The 17,321-nt window shown below is 37.6% G+C and overlaps 1 protein-coding gene across 3 annotated transcripts in view; it reads right to left on the bottom strand.

The window, feature by feature from the left end:
- Positions 1 to 17,321, bottom strand: part of SYT1 (synaptotagmin 1) — a 360,700-nt gene that overhangs the window by 73,412 nt on the left and 269,967 nt on the right. For all 3 annotated transcript variants that reach the window (XM_030478820.1, XM_030478821.1, XM_030478822.2), the window contains 3 exons: positions 11,443 to 11,565; positions 7,997 to 8,164; positions 4,200 to 4,367 (listed from right to left, as the gene is read on the bottom strand). In XM_030478820.1, the coding sequence (XP_030334680.1) occupies positions 4,200 to 4,367; positions 7,997 to 8,164; positions 11,443 to 11,565 (459 nt within the window). The remainder of the gene's footprint in view (positions 1 to 4,199; positions 4,368 to 7,996; positions 8,165 to 11,442; positions 11,566 to 17,321) is intronic.

Here is a 17,321-nt window from a genome sequence, read left to right as displayed (position 1 = left end):
TGTCTCGGAATTTGCTGTAACAGGTTTTCAATTTAAGTGCCAATATAACAAAATGTCTGGAGGGAAATCAGTTGAAGTATTCAGAAGATGACTCTCAACATGATTCACACTGCTGTGAGCAAAGAAGAGGACTGTCTAGCCTTCTGTACTGGAATGATAACAGATATTGGGTGCAGTGTTACTCAGATAAAGTTAATGGCAGTGACATCTGGTAGATACAGAACAGTAAACTCCTATCACCTGTTTTTTAACACTCTGTGCCCAAACCATTATATGTCACACTTGGTAAGAGTGAATAACCTTTCAGTATCTACCTCGCTTCCCTCCCATGCTCTCAGTCACCTAAGACTGAAGGACTGCTACATAAATCACCTCCATATGTTCACAAAGACAGCAGAGCTAAAAGCCGTCAGGGAAAAAGGATTCAATACTGGCCTCCCCAGTATTTAGCAGTCATTGTACAGACTTGTACATTCTGAAAGCCTTCTCACAGACATAACAAATGCTTACATAAAGCCTTGTACCTTTAAAGTGTTTCACCAGCATAAATATATTAATAAGACCTTTCCCAGAAGAGAATGCAGTGTCAGAGAGATGCCATTCAAATCACTCGGCTCTGGGAGGTAGAGCTTCAAAGATTTCATTAAACCTTCATCCTCTGCCATCAATGTCAAGCCCGTTTAGAAAAAAGGATAGAAAGTACAATGGAACTTTATGAGCAAAAAGAAAAGTAACTGCTCGTAAAATGATTTTGCCCTCTATGATTGCAGTGTTAATTAAATTGTATATTCTGTGATGTGCATCAACTGAATTCAACATGAAGTGAAATAAAAAGATTTTTATACTCAGTTTGACTGATGCCACCTAGATGGTTCTTTCAAAGTGACTGGTGACAACTGCCACTGATGTGCTTTGGTATACATGTTGTTTAGGGGTCATAATGAAAACATAAAGGATAGTTTGGCATCTGATACTTAATTACAAACATATTTAAAATTTTAGTTAGCACTAGGTTGTTAAGAACTGACAAACTTACCTAAGTGCTGAAGGAAATAAAACATGTCATTCTTCAAATATTGCAGACCACATACGGATGCGCTTTTCAACGACAAATTCATTACGCAATTTTAACATGCAGAATAGTCTACAAAAGCTATTTTGGTAGCAATAGAATTATGTTTGTCATACATTTTTTGATGAAATCCAGTTGCTTAGGTTTGGTTTTTTTCCTTTTTTTTTAAGTCATCTTTTCTTACAACCAGTAAGCCAGAACACCATATCATGTTTGTGATCACTACCAACACACGGACATGTGTTTGTTGCTACACATCTGGCATAGGTAAATCATGTTAGCCTTTCTATGTGCAGTACTGTATTTGCTAATTCTGAAGCCAGGGTACTTCACGGTCGCAGCTGTATCGGCTGTGAATCCTGCAAAGTCTGCTCTGTCAGCTGATAACAGGTTTATGGAGATAGGACCTTTCTCCATCCCTCTCTGTCCCCTATCCTATGCGCTAGAATTTATTTTGCATCTTTGTTTTGGAGCAGGGGCTGGAACACCAAAGATGGTGAGGTACTTGACAGTAGTCAAATATGGAAATATGAATGACATTTTGTGTGAAACAGCTCCCACACTACTGCCAGACTCTTGGTTCTTTATAGAGATTTCTTTTCCAACCTAGGCTAAGCAATTCTCTGAATTAGGCTCAACATACATATGACAGAAGTAGAGGTTCTATAACAGAGCAAAAATAAGTGAAGACCTTTTGGATTAGAAATGCTTAGCCTACCTACATCTTGAGCAACTGGTTTCTGTGGGGTCACTTTTTATTTGTACAGTGAGCTCAGGAGCTGTTGTGGAAAAGCTGCAACTAGTATATAGAAAAATAAGATTAACAAAGAGTCCAACTAACCTAAATTATGATATATTCTCATACTTATTGGATACTTTGCATGCTTATGAGCATAGAGATGCAAAAATGAAACAGGAGACCTCCTGTTTTATGAAAAAAATATCTAGAGAGTTGGTGTAAGCACAGTTTTCCATGATGTATTCATAGGATGATATTGCCTGGTTCTTCTAGAATATATAGTAAGAAAAGAAATAAATAAAAAAGCCACACATAGGTATCAACTTCAAAAAGGCTCTATAAAAAAAACCTACAAATATGACAGTGTTTTTTCTGCATATAAAGTACTTGAAATTTGAAGAAAGGTGAGGACAGAGGCTCAAATGGGAACTAAGAAAAGCTAGTTTCTTCTAGCTGACATGACTCTCATGCAAATATATTAGAATTGACTAAAGACAAACAGATATAAAAATATACATCCATCAGTTCACCTAGGATCTAAATACACAAATACTGTACAACCCAGATTTCACCTCTACTGCAAACTATTCAAAGCTCTTGTAAGACTGTTCTAAGATCCAAATACTTTATTTATTTTTATTATCTCCTTCTTTTTTAATACAGCGTTCTTTCCAAGTCAGAATACATTTCTAGAAGTAGCTCATACTGTTCATTATCTATTTCAAGTAACATTATCATTGTTTTATATTAGCAGGATATGAACTTTATGAAGCAACCATGCGACTGAGCCAGGTCCTGCTGTGGACATGAGCTAGAAAACTCAACAGGCAATGTTCTGTGTCATAAGACAGATGAAACCCCACACTAATTTATACCATGTTATCAGTCAGTTGCATATGGGGATATCATTGCTTATATTCTAGAAGGTTAAAGTTATACTAAAAAGGCAAAGTTTCAATTTCTCTTTTTATAGTATTTGGCTTATTTTACGTGTTTTGAAACAGAAGAACATGAAACACTTTAAGATCACACACAATAATGCAATAAAAGTCCAATTTCATACTTAATAAAGTTTGTAAGGATTAATACACTCCAGTTTCACATTTCTAGCCTTCTGGTATGCTGAGACCTTAAAGGAACAGAGCCTTTGAACTGCAAACTTTTTATACATTTTTTTAATTTTCATCCTTAGCTATAAGAGTGGAAGGAAAGTGCCCCATATAGCATGGGTACCATTGCATATGCAGTAAGAAAGCCTTGCAAATGCTGTCACTATGAAACTGCATGCAGAATAGTCTCAATGTAGCAGTGGTTTTCAAATTAACAAGCAGTGAAGAAAAACATCTGAAAAGACAGTCTCTGAAATCACAGAAAAAGGCAAGACAAAATCTACCACTTTTGAAAATCTGAGAAGGCTGCATGGCTCAGCACCTGCTGAGTTTTTCACAACTTGTAATCTATATCCAATATTCAGGGTTTTGTCACTTGTACTAAGGAAAGATTTAATCCAGTGACTCTCTCCTTAATTACAGAAACTAAGGTTTGAATCCAAAGCAGTTTATTAGCTAAATTAGACAACGAGGAACTCAGACTCAGATTTCTTCTTCTCCCACCAGAGAACTGAAGCATGCTGTGCACTCTGACTATTATGAGTGGGCAGATATTATCTAGCAATCAAAAGGAAAAATAATGTAAAACTGAGTACAAAATGCTCTTACAATAAGCAAAAAGGTGATGTGCCAGTATGAGCAACTTCACAGGATACACAATTTAGTGATGAAATACTTCCAAAAAGTGCCTTGTGTAAATGTAGCACCATACCTACTAAATAATGAACTCACAGGATGTCGGCACAGAGAGGAAAACATAAAAGATGATTAATATTTGAATGAGATGCCGTTCCAAGGTCTTTGTCAAATGCATAATTCTAATCAGTGGATATTACTGCATAGCAGCTCAATAAAACTGTAAGGTATTTCAGTGAAAACCTACCATTAACTTCATGCACAATAAGATGCCTTGAGATACAAACATTAAGAATGATTAGGGTCACAAAGAAGCCTAAGTACACAAAGCAAATTACAATTCAAATGCAAATTCTATGTACTCAAACTGCATCAATTCAAGAAAAAGTCAAACTCATGAAAACTTTCTTAATATGTTGCATAAAGTATCAGAAAGATTGAAAATAGGATTAGCAAAGGAGAATGTACCATTCAATGAGGATTGGAAAAGATGTTTATCAAAAATTTATCAGGCAAAGTAAGCCTGAGAAATGCTGATAACAGATGGGAGCTGTCTTGGAAAAAAAAATGTTGCTAGTTTGACTTTCTCTGGCTGAGGATAAAAGTGTTCCAGGGGAAAAGAAAAACTGTTGATTTTTCTTACCTCTTCCTTCTCTGCACTTTGCAAGTCCCTCCATTCCTCAGTGACATGACCGAAGTCCACTGTGTTCATCGCAACCTTATACTCTCCAATGATATCATGTTTGGAGAAACGATCAAAGTCATAAACTGCCATCACTAAAGTTTTTCCACCCAGCTCGGAGTATGGCACCTGCAAAGACGAGAAAATGACAAACTCTGTATCTGAGACAATAAAGATCAGTCCACTACAATGCAAATCTATTTCTTTGGTTTATCAGCTGTCATCTCGGGTAAATTGAACTGCAGAGAAAATTATGAGGTGTATTTGTTTCAGAGTCACCAGATGCAGTATTTTTTGAGGCCAGGCTCTGGCACTCGATAGAACAATGTGGCAGCTCACTCATCACTCCCTGCGTTTTTCTCATTCTACTTCAAATCGTTTTGTGGGTGATGAAACTCAAACAGAAAGCCCAATTACTTGCAGTGAAGACACATGAACTTTTCACACAATGGTGTCTTTTTCTCAATAAATCAACTGTCATTACTCAGAAATGGATAGCTCCCAGACTGATGAAAAAACCAGAACTGGCTTACTGTATCTGACACAGAGTAATTAGACACTAAACAGTTCTCTTAGAGTACCACTGCCTATTACTGACCAGGGCATATTTTTCATTATTATACCTTTCACACCGTAGACACTAAAGTGCTTTCTAAGTCACAGTGTACAGCTAGAAACTGTGGTGGCAGAAGGCCAAGTTCTGACTAATTCTCCAGCTGTTCTGATGTTTTGGAGAGATGCTGTGAGTTAGGATGCTTATGAGTCACAATTTTAATATTCAGATGAAGATGTGCAGTTCAGGTAAGCTACCCTTGAGTGGCTGTCTGGTAAGGTCTGATTTAGGGATTGTTTCGACTTACATTGAACACTTGGCCAATTTGAATATATTCTGCAAGTATAAATAGTTTCGATGGGCTTCAGTAAACATTCTGTTATTAGTTGTCTATATAAAAACAGAAATGGAAGTGTGGCCTTATCAGTGGCCTTGTTAACCTCTGTATGTTCCAGTCTGTTTAAACCCGAGGACTGTTGTCTTCTGTTCCTGTTTGCCTTGAATTTGCTTTTTACTATACTTACTAATAACACAAGGACTTTTCTTTTTTTCATAACATGCTATACAATGTTTGAAAGAATCTTTTCAAGTTGAGAGTCAGCTCCAGCTTCTATTACTGAGTAAAATAGTTTCAGTGGGCACAGGGTTATGTATTGTAATAAATGCTATAGCAAAATCTACTTTGATTCTGCAAATTATGTGTAACTTCTAAAAAGCTATAGAAGACAAATATATGTGGAAGGCAAAACACTAAATAATTTCACTTTTATTTTTATGCAGACTCAAAAACAGGAGAAGAAAAATGTTCTAAAGTTTCTTTCTCCATCAGTTTATAATGCCACTTAACGGACCCTGGTCATCTGGAATGCATGAGAAGACTACATCTATCAGTATTTGTTTTGTTTTTTTTGAACTTGACCTCACTAAAGCTTATTTTAGCTACCTTCCTTTTTTCAATGCTTCCTCCCTTCACTACCTCTAAAGTAGCCTCAGCCTCCAGGTTTGTCCAGGACAACCAAGGATGCCCTCAGCTCTTGTGAAGGACTGCTCCCTCTCCCTGCTTTCTGCTCTACTCACAGACACCCAGCCTCTTGACGTAATTCAGGTAAGACCTTGGTAGATGAGTGTTTTTCTAGCATGGACATGTCATAGAATCATAGCATGGTTTGGGTTGGAAGGAACCTTAAAGATCAACTAGTTCCAACTTCCCTGCCATGGGCAGGGACATCTTCCACTAGAACAGGTTGCTCCAAGCCCCATCCAACCTGACCTTGAACACTTCCAGGGATGAGGCAGCCAAAGCTTCTTGGGGCAATCTGTTCCAGTGTCTCATCACCCTCACAGGGGAAAACTTCTTCCTAATGTCTAATCTAAGTCTACCCTCTTTCAGTTTACAGTCATTCTCCCTTGGCCTGTCACTACATGGCCCTTGTAAAAAGCCCCTCTTCAGATTTCTTGTAGGGCCCCTTTAGACATGAACCCTCTTTCTGCTCTGGGGCTGAGAAGGAAAACCTCCCTCTGCCAGACTGGTGTTGGCCATCTAGGATTCCTGAGTTCCCTTTTGGCAGTGTGGTGCAGGTATACAAATCAGACAGATGGAGCCTGATTAACACCTGCACCCTGGAACAGCACCACGGATGTCTGGGAAACAGAAATGGAAAGGGGACTAACACAGGGAACCACCCAAAGAAGAGAACGAATGTGGTCCGGGGCTGTGTTACGTTTCTGCAATACAGCAGAAACATAATGCACTCACTCCCGTTAGCCTTTCTTTAGGAGGAAGGCAGGCAGCTCACAGCAGTGCCCTGGGAGAAGGTAACAAAATAGGCCTGCCTGGTGGGCAGCTCTGCCAAAGCCAGAGATGGTAAGGATGCCAACAGAAGCTGTGCACTACCTGAAGGGGTCACAGAAGTAAGGCTGTGCCCAACTATGTGCCCAACTGCCACAGAAATTATGTATTACAGTTGCAGCACTAGTTAAATGGTCGCTTGTCTTTTTCACTGGAGTCCCCAGAATAATGATGGTATTTAGCATGCCCCGGGGGTTTTCTCTTGAGTATAGACCACAGTATCCAAGGGATGATCAGTCCCATACTGGGATGCACACAAGCACTGTGAGGTCTTGTGTCGAAAGTAAACTTTCTTCTGGAGTATAAAATTTGAATATTAAAGGTGTGACTTGGACATTACGGCCCAGGAATGGAAGACCTGATTTATAATTTGCACCTTTGGTTCTTTTTTTCTTTTGGAGCTTCATGGGAATCTGTAATTTAGAACTCTGTTTTCTTTTAAATACTCTCTTAGGGAAGCTCAAGATAAAAATAAGTCCACACAGAAGATTACTTTTATGAACATCTTCAAGGGAAAAAATAAGCTTATATATGCAGTAGTAGTTCTGGCCTCCAGGGATATCTTTCTCATTGAATTATTACATAGCCTGAGTCTTTCACTGTTCCTGTTTTCAGTCTGTAGCTGCCATTGTAAGATTGGGCACAGAGGTAAAGGCCTAAAGTAACAGCAGAGGAATGTATATTAGGAGAAGCCCTATGAAACATGCTTTATACTATTCCTTTATTGTATTTAACTGGTGTTTAGGTACAGCTACAGTTTTAGAAAAACACTATTGATAGATATTATTGGAATGACTTAAATATTGCAACTTAAGGCTTAGCTACATTTATTTAATTCATATGTTATTAAACCTGAGACATGATTTCTTTTCATATGTAAAGTAGCATGGCAAAGAATTGCTATGACAAAGTCCAGCAAGATAAATCTGCCATATTGTCCTTCATCCATTTACCTTCCTTGAGTTTTAATTTTTTTTGGGGAGGAAAATAAATGGTATACTGGAATTCATAAATCAGACTACACAGATATTTAAAGAAAATGCTGGTGTAGTGAAATTTACCTGACATTTGTCAAAGTGTCATTGTTTACTGACTTTCTTGTAAGTTTTATCCAGCCATAAAATATGGGTCAGATGATTGTCATACATCAGCTAACTGAAGTGCCTAAAATCAAACTGTGCCTTTTACACCCACTGAGGTCTGACCCTGTGTTATACCATTCCATCATAAGAAGATTGAATATCACAGGTTGCTACAACATGAAAAACCACTATGCTGAGCTATCAATTAACTAAGATGTCTAACTTAGTAGCCAAATATGAGATAGTCATTAAATAAAAAAGTTTCAATAATTACCTTGAACGTAAATTGCTCATTGAAAACAGGGTTAAGGGTCTTTCTGTGGACTTTTGTTTCATATTTCTTCTTCTTGTCAGGCAGCAGGAAAACTTTCACATAGGGATCGGATGTACCACCCATATCTAATGCAGGCAGCTCAGCTGCTTGAATAATTCCAACTAGAAGCTGAAAAGAGAGAAAAAAAGCAGAATGAAATTTCAAATAGATATTTTTAAAAAAACCACCAAAAACTGTAACAGAGAAATACACAGGGAGACTCTATTTCTAGTCTACGAAAAACTATTCCCCCCCTTCAAGGAAGGCAAATGAAGCAACACTATAGACTTTGGAAAACCAATTATGGCAGATGCAGAACATACAAAGGCTGTTTTTAAGCAGAAAACAGGTTTTCAAAGGGCAGCTGATTACAGCTAAATACAGACTTCATCTTTTTAAAGACTGTAATCAAATAACTTTCAATTGCTCTCTCCTCTTGTGCATTATTTTTCTATGCTGGGCACCATGAATAGAAATCACATTATTAAACAATCAAGAATGTCTAATTTTGACTACAAAATTTGTATTCTAAATCCCCAACGTGTAACCCTCCCCCCAACCAAACACAAAAAGGTGATATATCAAATGCAAATCCTTAAGCAGAGCTTTGCTGAAAACAAATGGATCTTGCAGTCTTCCTTGTGTTTAACTTCTCTTGCTATGTATACAAATGGGTTTAAGTAGTAAAGTAAGGACAGATTTTCGAAAAATACCCCATAAAAACTAACCTTTGGTAACTAAATCCTAATAGCAATTTGTAATATCATTGCAAAACAGAAAAATTAGTTTCTTAAATCTCTTCTGTACTTTTAAAAGTCAGACTGAAGCACATTTGAAACTTGTAAATACCTTGGCCATTTTTTAAGTGTTATAAACAAAGGGTTATGTTATGTTATGTTACGTTATGTTATGTAACCTTACGTTATGTTACGCTATCTACACATACCAGCTTGTATTAGGCCTTATCAGCACAAGGGAGTTGAGAGAAATACTTTTGATCTAGTTTCATAGTCAGAACTAAGGTACACATTCAAGTGACTCTTCAAGGTCAATGTAGAGACAAGATATTAAGAACTGGGAATGAAATCTGAGAATATTTTTTTCTAAATCAGTGCTTCAGTCATGATACACTTGTTTCTCTCATGGATGAATTGTTCAAAATTGGAAACAAAAGCCCTAACAACTGGAATACAGAACAACGTAGTCAATCTAGGAAAGCAGCTTCTGAGGGATTCCTCAAAGCTGGACTTATTTTTACCAGTTTTAAATTCACGGTATGGCTTGCATATTTTCTCATGGAAAATTCTGAGGAAATTTTCCCTCTTAGGCTTTTAAGGACTCTTAAGAGGGAAAATTAAGCCATGATTTTACATATGCTATACAAAATTAGGATTCTTAAGCTCCATGAAACATTTTCCTTTAGCTGTAAGACACACTTCTATCTCATTCTTTTTCTAGATGCATAATAGTTCATAAATACATGGATAGGCTCAGGATCTACACCCAGTCTTTCACACTTAAGAGTGAAAAACAAGTCTATGACTTCTACTTAACAGAATGGAAAAGTAATTGAATTGCCTTAAAAAATTTCTTTCTCTGAAACTGAGGCATCATACTCTGGAGAGTACATTGGTCATCTTGTCTCCATTCTCAACCTTGTGCAATATATTAGCCAGATTTTCGGTCTGTAGTTTCATGCCACTGCACTATACTAACCTAACTGAAACCCCTCTTCTACTCTTCTATATCATCTACCCTATGAGAAATTCCAAGCTGCAACATAATTTAGACCAGCAAAATGAAATAGGCATCCACGACTCAAATCATTTATTACCTTAATTAAATATTACACACTTTTACGGATTTGTTGCTCTCACATCCTATTTTCCTTTGTAAAATATAATTCACAAAATTAACATTTCCTTTAATAAAATTCACACAGAAAGTTTGCTTTCATATTCTAACAAAACTGAAAATCTATCTGTCAGAACACAATTGCAGCTTTTCCTTTCCCCCTTTTTAGACCTTCTGCTTCTGAAGGGTCTAACGCTTCACACTGATTTCATACTGATTTCAAGGGGGATGAGTGTGACTCAGCACATGGCCAGTCTTCTGGAAGTTGAAGAAAAGCTCTTTTAGCCACGTGTTCTTGAAAGGCTTCAGAATGATTTTTGGCTCTTGCATTGCAAATAAGCACTGGTAGTCAGAAGATAGTTGAAAAGACAGGGAAATATTATGTATTATGCCAGGTCATTGCTGTGTGTGAATAACCTGCTGCTGACAGAAAATTTTCTTTATTTCTCTTATTATCTGTGTCTTGCAACAAGTAAGTGTACTGCATTCTGTGAAGAGCAAAAACAAAGAAATTGAATGTGGAAATAAATCACAAGTACATGTAGAAGTCAGTTCAGATGAAGAATAGGAATTAACAGGGATTTAAGTTCAGTAGCCATGTCTTTCCATAAACAGAGAAGAATCATATAGTTTTGACTGAAGTCAAAAAAAGAAATGCAGGGTATGTGTTCTCAAGTTCACTGAAAGACATGCAGTAAAAGTGAAGAAGTCCAAAGTTAACCACAGTCAGTTTTAATGTGAGGCTGTGAATTGATATATTTGACAAAATGATCCCAACCACAGCAAGAAGCTAGGGAAGACAATTAAATATAAGCTAGTTCAAGATGTGGCCAGACCTGTTAAGTAGGTTCATTCTAGGTCTATATCATATTATGGTGCCTATTCCTGCTGAAAACTTGGGTAAGTATGTGAAAGTTTGGTCTTACCAGCTTCAGAGTAAGGTACTGAAGGAGTATCAGTCCATGACTGGAGAGATTCCTCTTGTCCAAATTTCCCCGCCCCCTCTTTTTTTTTTGTTCGAAACTAAAGTTTTCTTGGCTAGTACATATACTCTAATGGAGAGCAACACAACCTGATGCAGCTAATAAGGCAAAGTGCACACTTAATGAAGTGAGAGAAAGCTACTCCTGGCAATCTTATCAACTTGCTAAAAGACCCATAATGAATTAACTTACTTTTACGTCCCTCTCTTTTACCTCCCTTTTGTTTGCTTACATTTTAAATACCTGAAGGCTGAAGCTATCTTTTATTGTCTGCATGCAGACTCCATAATATAATGTGGTTTGACATTGGTTGGTGATGCCTTAATATAAAAAGTTATTAATAACCATTAGATAAAACTGTCTTCAATTTTGATAAAGATGTAATATAAACTCCAAGCACACTGAATTCCAATTTACTAGTAAGTCTGTCATGAATCTTCAGTCTTGCTTTCTCCTTTTACTCTGTATAAGCAGTAAGGAATTCAGAAATATCTACCTCAACTAAATGTATTACTTCATTCTCTCTCTGCACACACAGAAATGAAACGTTACAGGTGGGTTGTTTCAAACCTGATTGTTCTGGAAGTCATAATCCAAAGAATATTGGATTTTCCCTAACTTCTCCACTTCTTTGGGTTCTTCCTTCTCTTCCCCATCAGTCAGCCCAGTCTCAGCATCATCATCCTTAAGAGCCTAGAAGGAAGGAATATATTCAATAAATAAGGCAAACTCTTAAGGATGAGTTTAAAATAGACACTGTCCTCAAATCTATGTAAAAGCCATTAAAAGCAAGCATGACAGCAGAAGTCAAAATATGCAATTTACATATATATTTATACTATTCAGGTTGCTCAGGAAGATATTGTAAATCAGCAAGCAAGCAATGGAAGTAGAACGAAAGCTTCTTCGACTATTACAAGCAACCATTGTTATAAAACCTGAAAGTAGAAACAAAATACCAGCTCAATATGAAAAAATTCTTCTGGGCTCACACTGGGTCTTAAAGAGGCACAAGGAGGTAAACATGCTATTAAATAAGCAAATTCACACATTCATTCAACTTAAGAATTTCTTGGCAATGTCAAACCTGGTTGTGCATGCTGTGAATTGTTTGCAATTGGCAACACATTTCTGTAGGATTACTATGATTAAAAGCATGTGCTGTGGATGAGTTCTTCCTACAATCATATGCCAAACATTTTTCATGTTTATTTAGAATGAATATGGAAGCAAAGTTTTCACCATGCCATTAGCAAATGCATGTTTCTCCATTTCTCTCCCTCCCGAGACCAATTTCCTTTTTATTCATTCTCACTATAAAGCTTGGCTGAACCAAATTGATTGCAAGTTGATTTTAGTTTGCTTAGGAGGAAACACAAAAATAAAGAAACACAGAACTGCTTACAGCTTTGTCTATTGCATAAACCCTGCTATTTCTGAAGGACACAGCAGTTACCTTAGATTTTACACATAATTAAAATACTAAATGATGTAATCATTTTTTTACTGTACCAGAAAGCAGAAGTATTTGAACCGTGAAAAAAGGAATTCATACAATTATTAAACTGTATGAACCAGAACTAACTATGTAGATCATATTCCAGCAGATTCCTACCTAAGAACTGAAAAATGGGCAAAAGTGATGAGACAAATAGTGAAAAATTGTGGAAAATGTGAAAATAAAGTTGAGAGTGTGAAAATAAGGAGTCAATACTGAGCATTCATCCAGAACTGTTATTTGCATGTTAGAGTAAATAGTATGCTTATTATCTATAAAAGCCCTATCTGGATGAAAGTTCCTTCTATGTGGAACTTCTGCTTGCACAGAACTATTAAGTGCAAGAGAAAGATTTGTTATGTTCTTTTTTCACAACGTAAGGTGGTCTGAAGAAACCTACAGCATTTATAAACAATGGGCTGCAGCTGGAGCTCTCTACCTGAAGACAGCAAGGCTGGAAAGTCGCTATATCCACAGTTGATGGTGGTTGGTGAAAGAATGAACAAGAAAGCATTAACATTCTCACTCAGCCATGAACGCAGTGGGGGCCACACAACAATTGTGGAGGTGTGGTAAGAAGAAAGATTGATCTCTGAAGTAGAAAATGTTATTTTTCAGAAGCCAGATCTAAACTCAAAAGGTCAGACTCAAAACTGTACAGTATAAAGCAATTATTTCTCTACTTTTAAAAATAAGCCAGAAATTCAGCTGGCATAGCTCAACTGAAATCAATGCAACAACATTGACTTAGGCAAGCTGAAGAGCTGGGTTTGAGATAAATATGTGAATGTTAGTGAATGATGGACTCTTTACTAGGGACATAAATTACAGTGTACCTGGATGAGACTGGTGGGAAAAGTCAGCAGTGAATAAGAATCACCTGTGATATTGGAAGAGTAATACTTTTTGAACTAAACCATTTCTATTTTGAAGGGCTGAGCTGCCTTGAAATGAAAATTATTTTAAGACATTTTAATAGCCGAGCTGCTAGTGCATTCCCTGGCTGTAGCACAACAACGAAGGTGAGACTTCGAAACCGACAGGCTCTGTGGCAAGAAGCACAGCCCCTGAACAATGTGGGACTTTCAGGATATGGAGTGATGTGATTAGCCAAACACCTTGCTTTCATTGGTAACAAAAATAAGCTTGAGGTTTTGTGATCATGAAAAAAAAAGATGTGACTCAATCCAACTGAAGCAACCACGTTTATCAGAGCCTGGAGACAACAGGAAGCAATAACTCAGAGTGGGATGTTAACTCCAAGACCTACTGCTCTGATTCATCCCAGTATCGCCTTAATAGGGGACTCCATGACAGAATAGTGATAAACAGCTCCAGTGTATCACCGTTTCTGTGATAGTTACTGGACTTTCTGCTGTTCCATCTACTTTTGACCTGTTTTGTTTGAGAGGAAATATCCTACAGCCATTCCTCAGGGATAAAAGGGAGAATGCAAAAAGAATCTTATATGCTAATTCCTAGGTATGACGAATTTGTAACTATTGCACCAAAGCAATAGTGACATATCCATACTCTTGCTAGGAAAATTATATACTCTTCTGGATAGATGATCAATCTGGGAGATGCCAGAGCTGTAGCTAACTCAATGTGAAAAGATTCTTACTTTTATTGAAATTATAATGGGAAGCTAACATCCCTCTTGCAAGGGAATTTTAAAAAGCAGGCAGAAAACATTGCCTACACTTGGTTAACTCTTCACAGGTTATGAAAGGTCTGTTGGACATGAAAGCTATCTCCTGGGGAGATGGAAAACATTGCATGTTACATCAGCTGAGGAGCTATGATTCTTCTTGGCCATGACTCAGAAACGCTGAAGCACTAAGAAACATTAAGAATGACGGTGCTTGGATTTGGCCAAGGTCATGGCATGGGGGGAAGGAAGAAATGACAAATTACTATGTCTACAGCAGTCTGTACGTAACAGTTTTTACTGCCAAGAGAGGAATTTGGTTTCAAACTAGAGGCCAAAGGTACAAGAAGCTGAGTCAAAGGAAGCACAGAAGTTTCATGTTTGATGCAGCTGCTGAATTCCAAAGAGGAAAAAGAACTGGATTGCTTCAAAGTACTTGAAACACCCCACAGGGATTTTCATTTTGTATTGAGATTCTCTGAAAGATCAATATTTAATAGAATAGTACTGCAACCCTCAATTTATAGCACACTGTATCACACTATATTGGTTCCTACTGTTGTATTGCTACAATCCATTAAAATAAGCAGCTATATTTTATTGGTTTTAGAAACAATAAAATATTTTTAATTATAAGCTAGCTTTTTCCTCAAGCCTCTTCAACTGACATAACTGTAATCAGAAAGCCTGGTTTTAGATGCAGAGAAATATAAGACTTGCCTTTCCTAGTATTTCTTTTAATTCCATGACATTTTAAATGCTTTTTCTGTGAAATACGCAACATAGAAATGCCTTATTACATTGTGCTGGAGACCAGATTTATTTTTTTCTAATTTGGGATGACTGTGAATTTCACTCAAGTGGTTTCTTCATTTCTGCACACAGATGCAGAAACACACAACAATGAAACCCCTATATCCTCTTGCATATGTAAAGTATCTGAAAAATGTAGGCTTATACATAAGCAGGTGTAGGAATGTACAAAAAAAAAAAGTGTTAATCCAATGCATCCATTGAAAGGCAATACATCCAAATCTAATGAAATCAGCAAGTGGGAAACGTTACTTTGTGCCAGGGACTTTAACAGAGCCACACAACATATAAGTTTTCTTAGACCTGGAAGACAAAATGAACTTTTGAGCAATCTCTCATTTAATCCATATTTGAATGAGTTCTGTAATTAGTTCTAAAACCAAGGGCCATAAATCTACACATAGCATTAGGATTTTCTTTTCTGTGCCATGTTTAGGTAATCGTTTTCTACTCTCATCTACATCTCATCTGCTCTGTAGTGGTTTCTACAAACAAACAGGGCTAAATTACAGTGATCCGGGATCCAAAATTGAATCTGCCATTTTTTTTCTTTACTTCCATAACATAATTAAGAGTGGTTTCACAGTCTCATCTTTTCTTCTGGGTTGTTAAAGAAAACGTTTAATTTTGTTTGGTTTTTTTTTTTTTTTTTTTTTAATGTTGCATCTTTTGCATTACAAAAGAAAAGAAAAACCAAAACTGCTTGTAATTGCAGTTCTGCAAATTCCAAACCTTGTAGTGGGTTTTTACATTTCCTGGGCTTCCTCCTCCTTTTATCTCCCTAGCTGCCAAAGCCTCCCTCCAGTGGTGCTGCCTCCTGATATTGAGAACATCCCTTGCTTCCAGCTGTCTCTCCAAAAGTCCTGCACCTTGTCACTGGGTTTACCCCAGTACTATCCACCCCAAACCACAAAAGAGGTTCTGGGGATTAAAACAGCTTTATGTACACTTTCATTTAATCCCTCCCAAAACTATGTGTAGAAATTGAGAGGGTTTGCAAGGTATTTAGCACAGCTGGTCTGCTGGTTGCACATGTGCAGAAGCTCCCGGAAAGTGAACTGAGACAAGACTCAGGTAACAAAGCTGTTGGCAAAACAAGCGTACTTCCTTGCCTCCTGTACAGCGAGGCAGAGGCTGCAATCATGTCTGAGTCACCAGGAGGGTGCAAAGACCCATGAAGGTGTACTTTGCACTTTGATTCTGGTCTCAGTTATCCTCATCTCTCAGCGTTAATGCCTAGTTCATGTCACAAGCTATTTAAGACTGCAAGCAAAGTGTCTTTAACTGTAATATGTAAAGAAATGCTTTCACGAACAGAGTTTTTAGGGTTCCTTCCATTCATGGGGTGGCCTATGGCCTCACTTTTAAGGAAACAAGTTACCAGTTAGCATGAAGGAGAGATGTTAGGCAGGAAAACATTACACTGATTGCAGCCTGTACATTTATTTACTTCACAGTGCATGCTGTCATCCCGAGTTCCATCTCTGCCTGCCCCATCAATCATTCCCTTTGTTCACATTGTGAAGGGGATACTTTTTTAATGTGTGAATGATGCCCAGTCCTCAGGCTTGTGCAATGCCTGCTGAGCTGAAAGGAAGAAAACAATATGATTTTGCAGTGAGAATGTTCTGTGCCATGTCCAACAATGAATTTATCAGAAAGGCAATTTTTCCTCCACACCTAGGAATGGCTGCATTTCCACTAATGGTGGTACACCTCTCATCAATTTCTTTCACATTCAGGAACACTGTAATTCTGACCTGGCCAATTTTTATCTCAGGAGAAAACAAAAGTCTTTAAAAATTCCTGGCTGATTCTCTATCACAAAGCAGAAAAGCCTGTGATCGTAACACATTCTCTATCAGAGTCCCTCAGAAGGAAAGGCAACATTTGATTCATTCAGCATCTGCTTTCTCTCCATGAATTAATTTAAAGAGCATGTTGCGCATGGGTTTTCAGTGGCTGAGCCAGGTTTTGGTCATTGTGAAATCTACTTTGCCATTACTGTTGTAGGAGTGTTGGCCTCACACACACCAGCAGTGAGCCACACCGATGCACAGGATGAGCAAGACCCTGCTGTGTTCAGCATGTGGGCCACTGACATTACTTCGTTGCTTGTTATCCAGGTTTTAAATGGTCTGTTGGGTTATTCAAAAGGCTTTCTTTCTCTAGGAGCTCTATGACAGGAGGTCATAATGTTCAGCTTAAGAACTCGCTGAATTGTTTGGGTACTAAAATACAAACTTATTCTGGTGCAACAGAAGATATACAGCAAATGCTGGAGGTATTCAGAGTAAAATAGGAATACATACATTGAAGGAGGAGCTGTTAAGCTCCCAAATCAATCTGGTTTTCTTGTAGCCAATGTTTATTTGCTGAGAAAAGATGTAGCTGATCTCAGCCTGGGGGCCTATTTTGGAAGTTCAGCATGTGGGTCAGGACTCTGCTTTGAATGCAGGGCCCATGTGCATAAACTAAAAGAAGTAA

Source organism: Strigops habroptila, chromosome 3, assembly GCF_004027225.2.
Source record: "Strigops habroptila isolate Jane chromosome 3, bStrHab1.2.pri, whole genome shotgun sequence".
NCBI classification, from domain to species: domain Eukaryota; kingdom Metazoa; phylum Chordata; class Aves; order Psittaciformes; family Psittacidae; genus Strigops; species Strigops habroptila.
Note: the sequence above shows the minus strand (reverse complement) of the source record. Positions and strands in the feature narration are given on the sequence as shown.